The sequence below is a fragment of the Falco biarmicus genome, chromosome 3 (genome assembly GCF_023638135.1).
Source record: "Falco biarmicus isolate bFalBia1 chromosome 3, bFalBia1.pri, whole genome shotgun sequence".
NCBI lineage: Eukaryota > Metazoa > Chordata > Aves > Falconiformes > Falconidae > Falco > Falco biarmicus.
The window spans coordinates 17,958,597-17,967,547 of NC_079290.1; the positions used below are offsets into that span (position 1 = coordinate 17,958,597).

An 8,951-nucleotide genomic window follows, 5' to 3' on the forward strand; every position below is an offset into this window, starting at 1 on the left:
AGTGTACTGCTTTCATGGACAGAAGGCAGAGCTGCTCAGCCTGGAGACAATGACTGCTAGATTGATGTCTGAAATTTGTTACACAAAATAACAATTTTCAAGCAATCTCACTTCTGAACCAAGTGTTGTATCAATTTTCTGTTATTTGCTGCAAAGCTAAGCTTTTTCTTTCTTTTGTTTTAAGATACAGAACTTTTCTCCCTAGAACATCAGTCGCAGTATATTTTCATATTCATTCTGTTTATATTAATTTCTCTGTTTTTGTTTTTTTTTTATTTGTTTCATTTCCAGTTGTCTAATGGGTTTTATCACTGTAGTTTATCAAGTGACCCATCCGTAGCTTCAGTTGGTGCAGGTCCTTTCCCTCATTTCCCGCCTGTCTCCCGCGCGTGGACTCGGGCTCCCTCGGCCCTCCTTCCAGACTACGTTCATTATTACACCATTGGGCCAGGCATGTTACCATCATCTAAGATCCCTAGCTGGAAGGTTTGTGTTCCTTTTGTTGTGGCAGTCCTCACCTTCTTATACCAACTGTGTGCGCACGGCAGTTGTTGCTACCTTTCAGTCCATGTAATTACTCGTTGATTTGCTCTGTGTAATACTCTGTGTAATACTCTGAACGGGCACTGCATGGCGATAATAAGAGAGCTAAAATCGTGAATATTTCTGAATGACCTTGTCTATTCTGGCACTGCCTAAAATGCATTAAAGCTGACAAGGCCTAGGTAGGAAAGGATAGTTTTATGCTGCAGAATTCATCCAGCTCTTGCCTCTTCAGAAGCCTCTGAAACCTGCCAGTCAGTGAGCGAGTGCAGTTCCCCCACCTCAGTCAGCTCAGGCTCCACCATGGGGGCTTGGGCCTCCACAGATAAGGTGAAAACTTCGTCTCAAAGACATACAAACCTACTAGCTCGTTATCCGAACCCAGCAACATTTGGACAACCTCTCCCTCCGGAACACTGGTGAAAGCACTCTGGGCTCTATTCAGCGAGAAAGAGCTATTCAGCACTGTCAGAGTGCTCACTTGGGCAGGGAAGTGCAGGCTTGGCATCCAGGCGGCTTAGTGACACCGTATGTTGAGTGACATCACGTTCTCACTGTGGCGGCTCTGCTCGCCCTCCCCACCTTGGCCATAGGCAGACGTGCTCTTGTAGATCTAGCTGGAGTGGTTTAAGAAGGTGCTTGTCACCGGGTGAACCTAAGCGATGACTGAAGCTATCCTAGCTTTACTGCCACTGAGGGAAATTGCTCACCCAACTTGTTTTGCTCTCTTGGGTGAGACCACCGAAAAAGCGACGAGCGCAGTAACTTCTTTCAGTTGCTCCAGCTGGATCTGCAGGGATGTTCCTTAGCATCAAAACATCTCTGCTCTGCCAGAGCCTTGACTGTCATCACTGCCAGGTGATTCCCCTTGGAGACTCTGCCCCGGAGGAAGAGGAGAAGGTCTCTTGTCTGTTGCCCTGAATCTTCACAAGGCTGACGTGCAGTTGACAGTAGCTGCACAGGTCTTAGATGCCTGTGGATTGTTATATGATACTGTATATGCACCACGGGATCTTTTTGTACATGCAAATTGAAATACCTTGTTAAAGATCACCCTAATCTCTCTCTCCAGCAGCTAGAGGCTGTTGAGATACACACAGGGTGACCACAGCGGTCCTGGGGCTTCAGGGTCATTAGTTGTGGCTATGCTGGAAGTACTTCGCCAATATATTTCACAGCAAAACACTTAAGAGCAGAGACAGAGCTGTGAAGGCAAGGCAGAGTTTCATGTGCCTTAATAGAACCAAAATACCTGTTTGCACAAGGGGCTTCTGTCAGTACAGCTACCTTGCACTTGCCATACCTTGGACTGAGACACATGTCAGTAATAATCTATGGTGTGGTCTTAGCCTGTCATTAATTACTTATTGGAAGGCTGTGCGGAGGCTGCCCAGCAGCCAGCTGCTGCCAGTGGTGGGGTATGTGGCCCGTTCTCATGCACAAGTTGTTTCTTTTATTTTTATTTTTAAAGCACACCTGTCTTGGTGAAGGAGAACTCTCTTGGGATTGGGCTTGCCCCTGCAGCAGCTCGCGTGTGGGTCACTGCTGCTTAGCGGTAGTTCTGTGTCCCAGCACAGGTCACTGGCCAGTCCTGCTCCTTGTGTGCAACGTGTGGTTTCTGGGCACCCTCAGGACTTTGCTTAATAGAGCCCTGAGTGAATGTAGCCCTCATGGGCCTGAGGAATTTCTGTTTCTAATTTGGCACCAGTAGTTCTGGGTGAAGTTAGTCGTCTTCAATACAGATCCTTCTTATAAATGAGATTTCAGCTAGTAAATAAACTTAGGAGATCACTCAGAGTAACTTGCTCCTCTAACGTATATCAAAAATCCATTCAAGCCTGATTTTTCAGAATTGAAGACACACATAACAGCCCTTAATACTAGAACTTATGTACATCTAGAACAGTTACATCATTGATTGGACATGTATGTATATTTTCTGCTGTGTGCCAGTGATGTTTGCGTTTGAATTTCTGAAAATATAGGCTTTAACACAATAGAATTTAATTTAGAGATAACTATAGTATGAATCTGTTAAATGTCTTCATGTAAGAACACGTAGGTAGAATAGGAAATTTAGATTCCCTTAAATAAAAGAGATAAGAGTTTTTAAGTGAAGTTTTTTAATATCCCTAAAATTAATTTATTTCTGGCCTTATTCAGAAAGGCATATCCAGTTTGATACATAATTGTTTGCATTAAAATTGCCCTTTTGCTTAGTTTTATGTGTAACTAGAGCACAAGCACTGATGAAAGCTGTCACTAACAAGCACTTTTCCTTAGGACTGGGCCAAACCAGGTCCATATGATCAGCCAATGGTGAACACATTGCAGCGTCGCAAAGAAAAGCGCGAACCAGATCTCAATGGAGGAGCTCAGAGCGGACCAGCCGTGCCCCCCGAGGAGGCCCAGAGACCTCGGAGCATGACGGTGTCAGCTGCCACAAGGGTGAAGCTCGATTTCAAATACACTATTTGGTGCAAAGGAGGTGGATGCGCTAGCTCCTGCCGGTACTTGTGGACGTGCTTTATGTTGGCACGTGTTAACCTGGCGAGCAGTACCGGTGTGGTGGTGGTGTGGTCAGTGGAAATTGCGTGGGCAGGAGAGAATATGCCATTGGGTATTGGCGTTTGCAGAGCAGCTGCATCCAAAGAAGGGTCTGTTTCTAAGACCTGGTAAATGGTTGGACAAATCCTGTTGGGTTGTGATGGTGGCAAGCTCTGCCTGGGAGGAGAGACAGCTAAAAGTCGGTGAGGATTGACTGACCCTTCTAGGCGTAATGAGTCTCTTGCTATGTGTAACCAGCAGGGTGAGGAGATGGAGGCCTGCGAGGAACTGGCGCTCGCTCTGTCGAGGGGGCTGCAGCTGGACACCCAGAGGAGCAGTCGGGATTCCTTGCAGTGCTCCAGTGGCTACAGCACCCAGACAACAACTCCGTGCTGTTCAGAGGACACAATCCCATCTCAAGGTACGATCCAAGAGATGCTCTTTTTCAGAGCATTCCCAGCCTGGTCATCATACACTCACCACACGGTGCCAAGCAGCTGTGTTCCAGCAGCTAGTCAGCTGGGGAGAAAGGGGTAAATGTTGCTGTTGCGAAGTTTTTTGCAGCTTGGAACGCAGCCTCGATTTTATTAACTAAATAGAAACCTGTATTGCTGCATAGTGTACTGAACAATAGTATTTTCTTGTGCGTTACTAGAATGAGCTTTAGCTGAAGGGTGCTACCATTTTAAAGAAGATGCTGGAATTATTCTTCATGGATTAAGTGGAATGATGCTGGTATTGCTATTGCATCATATTGCACTTACTGTGGCAGTAGCGTCCTTTATGAGCTGTTGTCTTAGCAGATAAACACCCACGAACTTTGTTTTCTTGTTCCATCAGTACTCTGAATCTGTTCTTGGTTTCCCTTTGTGACCTTTTATTTCCTACCTAAGCAGAAATTTTTTAATTGGAAAAAGAATCCACTGGAGACCTTAACTTGGGCATACCTGGGAAGCTGCAATAAGGTGTTGGGGTTTGTACCCTTTTTCAGAACCAGCAGCAAGAAGAGAGGGACCAAGTTTGGTGTTGCAGCTCAGCAACTGCCTTGTTTGCTCAGCTGAGGTTGGTTGTGCTGTGCAATCACAAGAGGCTTGCGGAGGGCCTAGCTTGGCTCAGCAGTTACATGGAAAGGAAGGAACCCGATGCAATTATTAAAGCTGAGGCTGAGTTTTTGGAGCTGACAGCTGGGATTTACTTTGTTTGCAAAATAAACAAATGCTGCTAAAATCAGTGGTACACAGTCCCCTGAGCCCTGCATTGCCTAGTCTAAAAAACAGGTTTTAGTCACTGACGGTTTTAAGTATTTGTATCTGCAAGTGGTAGCATATGGCTTGCAGGATGCTGGTGTTGGTATCTTCATGTTGGCGACAAATGCTGAGTCTTAGTTCCTTAATTAGTTGGTTTCAGAGAAGGTACTGAGTGTGTGCCGTTCTTCTCTTTCACAAGAGATGTGGGCATCCTGCAGCTTTAGGGTCGGTCTGATGTAGTGCCTGCCTTCAGCTGCACAGTCTGAGAATCTTGGTCACTCAGGCTTCCTCCCTCCTAAAGATGAAGCCTCTCTTAATTGCTGTTGAACTCTGGGCCTTTTGGGTTAGATATACTTTTTTTAGTTATACATATTTTAGACTTACTGACATGACTCAGCTGCCTTCTCCAGCTTGTTCCTAACTCCGTCTTTTGGCATCAGTTTCAGATTATGATTATTTCTCTGTGAGTGGTGACCAGGAGGCAGAGCAACAAGAGTTTGACAAATCTTCCACCATCCCAAGAAACAGCGACATTAGCCAGTCTTATCGCAGAATGTTTCAAACCAAGCGTCCTGCTTCCACCGCAGGTCTGCCAACCACGCTTGGACCAGTCATCGTCACCCCCGGCGTTGCCACCATCAGACGGACCCCTTCCACCAAGCCTTCAGTCAGGCGCGGTACCATAGGGGGAGGTCCCATTCCGATCAAGACGCCAGTGATTCCTGTCAAAACACCAACTGTCCCTGATATCCCAGGGGGACTGCCCGGCACCCTCGCTGGGACAGAAGAATGTCCTGAGCAAAGTCCCGAATCTCCAGCAGCAGGAGATGGTGGTCAAGGTGTCACCAGCATGCCCTCGTCGTGGAGCGGACAAGCATCTGTCAACCCTCCGCCGTCAAGCCAGAAACTGAGTGCTGCCGACGAGCAGAGACAAGCAGTTCCCGAGAGCGAGGGGGAGGAAAGCGACCGGGATGGTGTCGGCACCCTCACACCCGCAGGGCAGCCAGAGCTTGACCCTGGAGAGCTGAGTCCCGGGGACGTCCCGCAAGGTGAAGATATGCTGAACGCCATTCGGCGTGGTGTCAAACTGAAGAAGACGACCACGAATGATCGCTCAGCACCTCGTATTTCCTAGGAGTGGAGAAGCTGCCAGAGTACTAGCCGCCGAGGAGGAACTGTGAGAAAATAATTTGTCTCTATCCATTCCAATCTGTAATCAATGAATTTTTTAAGATACTCGGTAACAGACAGTCTGAAAGTACTCTAAAAGAGAAATCAAGGTGAAAGAGCGTAGTAAGACATAATTTTCACTGGTGTTTTAATTTGTAAATATCAATGATTTTGTTTCTGCATTTTTTTGATCTAAGTTACACTTTTGATTTTTTCTGAAGGTGCCAAATCCCATTTACCTTTTTTATAACTCTGTTTGTAAAGTTTTAAATCATAGGAGAAAAAAAAAATGTCGAGTAGGTAACTTCAGCAAAGGGATTTAATGAAAATCTGGCTTTTTTGCAAGCTTTTGTAGAGCGCCTTGTAATAGTGAGGTTAAAAAACAGAACAAAACAATGGGACTTATTTTAAAGTTTAAGTCAAGCTGTAAGGCACAGATCCTCGTTTAAGTATTAAAAAAAAAAAGTTTGAAAAGCAGGAATAAAAATTGACAATAAAAGCAATACATAATGCAAGGAAGAAACCTGCAGTTGATAGAGTATTTGGGGGGTAGTGGGGGGAGGGAGATGCCATCAGAATAGCAGATGCTGTTGCACAAAAGTAGCCTAGTAGGATTAATTACTAGTAGCTTCATGGTAAATGCATCAGAATAAGCCATATTGGATTGCAGTGTTTTGTTTCTGTAGGGTGTTTTAAAGACTGGGGTTTTTCCACATCTCTTTTTTGACTGCACAGCAACAACTCTCAGTCACGTGCATGCAGCCTTAACTGTGTAGGCTTGGTTCTTCGACCTTGACTTTTTGTTCCACTCATCCTTTCACTGAAAACAAACAAGGACGACAGGCTTAAGGCAGTTACAAATGTGAAAACATTTTTAAAATGCAAGCAGGGAGTTCTTAGATATTATCAAAATGCCTTTTTCTGACTGTGCCCAGCAGGCTGGGCACCTTGGAAAGCCCAAATATTTTGAGAAAACACTTAAAAATTTGACAGGTGTAACCAGCTTGTGATCTAATAAACTGAGAATGTTTCTTTCCAATACAGGGGCTTGTTTTTCTTAACTTCTTTTAAATGGCAGTTGATTGGCTTTTCTTAAATACCAAAAAGAAAGGGGCGAAGGGTGGGGGGTGGGGAGATACGGTTTTTTTGATAATACTGTGAGTCTGACCACTATATTCTCTTTTTTTGTACTTTAAGTCATGTTTTTTGGAACGCTATTGATAGAATTATTAAGAGTTGGATTTTTTCCTTAAAGTAAAAGTAAGTTATTGCTGCAATACCCGTCTCCTAAAGCTGATAGAAATATGCAGACCCAGGGCCAGGATGCGTGTTCCCGACCAGACAGTCCAGAAGGATGCCGTCTGCCCACCCACAGCAGACCCACGCGTGGGTGGACACCAGACCTGCGCGTCCAAGATTGTTTAAAATGCACCAAATAATACATGCAAGGGGCTAGGTTCCACCACACGCTCTGCAGATTTCTGTTGGCTCTACTTGCCTACATAACCTCTTATGCTTTAATACATAACTGCATTGGATGTGAAACTTCTAGTAACTGTGTAGTCACTGTGTTCTATATAACATTTTACACTGCTGTGGTTGCTAACCTTTTTTTTTTTTTGTTATGGCTTAAAAGCAAAAAGAAAAAAAAAAGGCATGATTCTTAGAAAATATTAAACCTTCCTTTCTTTGAAAAACAAGCTCCTTATTACAGAATATAATAAACAGTAGTGCCTGTGGTGTAGCCCACCAATCTTGATACAGTAGCTGATGCATTGTGCAAATGAGGCTTTGAGATGGTTTTTGCATAAACAAAAACTGCTAGGAGATAATCTCAATAGTTAAAAAGTGTTATTTAAACCTTTGAAATAAATGGATGTAACTGTACCCGAGTACAGCTTTTCACTTGTTTAGTTCTTAAACGTTAGTATAATCGGTAAAATTTAATATAAAATGTTGCCAAATTCAATGTAGAAAGAATGTGACAAAACACTTTGGATAGTTCTATTGTTTGTGTTTTTGCATATTGTAAAAGCAGTGTCACAGCTAAAAAATAAAATGTTTCTAATGGTAAATTATTGTGGTTTAGTTGCTAGTTTGTACTGAGAGTTGACCTCTCCCTGTGCAGTTTTTTGTTCTAAACTGGTATAAATAATTGCTGTAAGTGTGTCTCCCTTCTACATTGTAATGATTGCTTAAGCCTACATTATAAATAAAGAACTGCTGGAAAACTTCTGTATTTCGATTCTTAAAAAGACTTTCTGCTTCCAGAGCTTTGGGTATCAGTGGTGTCCTTCATTCAGACTTCTGAAGATCACGTGGAATCTGTATCTTAACAGAAGCAAGAGAGAATGAACAAGCAAGTAAATAAAATCACATATAGCTGTGTTTGATGTGCACTGGAAGGGTAGTGGCAGAACAAAGATGCAGCGCTAATGATGGAAATTCCCATCAAGTAACAACTGATGACATTTCCCTGTCCCTCACTGTTGTTATCTAGCCAGGAAGCACAAATAACTGGACACGTTTGCGCATCTGCTTCAGTGCTGGACTGCAGCTCCTTTTCTCAGAGAATTGCTGCTGCCAACACTGCCCACGCTTAAAGCCAGTTTATCAGGCTCAACACCAGTGCTGTCTCCCACACGCCCCGGCGTGACTTAGGCGTTTCTTCTGTTCAGCTTTCTCAGGAGCAAAGGTAGAAAGGGAGGATGTTGCTCCCACTTGCAGCTACTACGCAGTGGCCCAATTTATTTCCTTGCCACTGCAACTGTCCCTCTGAGCCGAGGGCTGCTTGTGCCAGGCTGGGAGATGGCAGAGTGGGCCGGGGGGAGCAGGGCAGGGGGGCTGGGCTTGCCCTGCGGTGGTGTATTTCCCTTCGAATTTTGCCCACGGCTGCTCTTGGCCTTTCACAGTCAGGCTAATGCAAGTAGATGCTAAAGCAAATCAGTGTTTTTATTTTAGGGACACACCATGCTTGTAGTGCAGACCCTGTACCGCAAACCGTTAACAAGTTAGAAAAAGGAACACAGGTTGGAATTCTTCCTACAAACGAGTGTCTTCAGTGTGGCAAAACAGCAGAGGAAAGCGCCAATACCCACATGGAGAGAAGGCACAGCTCAGAGCGGAGCTGGTACCAGCCCGGAGGTGAGGGATGCGCTCAACAGCGGCACTGGAGAAGGGCATGCTACAATTCTGCTGCTGCCTTTGGGCTAACGGAGTGCAGAGAACAGATCCCACTTCCTGGCAAGAGTGTTTCAGCAGTGGAAGATGTGATGCTGTTTTCCTGGAGGTTTGGGGGGTTTGGTTTTTTGCGTTTTTTTTTCAAAATTCAGGTGTATTTTAGCACATAGGCTTACTGGAGAGAGCCATGTATGATTTCTAAAAAACCAGCCACCTTTAAAGCAGTTTCTAATACCCAAGCTAAATACGTTTAGTCCTCAAAAC

At 44.6% G+C, this 8,951-nt stretch overlaps 1 protein-coding gene across 22 annotated transcripts in view; it reads left to right on the forward strand.

The window, feature by feature from the left end:
- The window catches only part of MTSS1 (MTSS I-BAR domain containing 1), a 127,080-nt gene extending 119,338 nt beyond the window's left edge, over window positions 1-7,742 (forward strand). For 14 of the 22 annotated variants that reach the window (XM_056330728.1, XM_056330730.1, XM_056330736.1 and 11 more), the window contains 4 exons: window positions 292-486; window positions 2,827-2,991; window positions 3,349-3,511; window positions 4,778-7,742. In XM_056330728.1, the coding sequence (XP_056186703.1) occupies window positions 292-486; window positions 2,827-2,991; window positions 3,349-3,511; window positions 4,778-5,472 (1,218 nt within the window). In that variant the 3' untranslated portion in view covers window positions 5,473-7,742. The remainder of the gene's footprint in view (window positions 1-291; window positions 487-2,826; window positions 2,992-3,348; window positions 3,512-4,777) is intronic. The other 8 variants (XM_056330746.1, XM_056330748.1, XM_056330749.1 and 5 more) reach the window with 3 other exon arrangements.
- The last annotated feature ends 1,209 nt before the right edge of the window (window positions 7,743-8,951 follow it).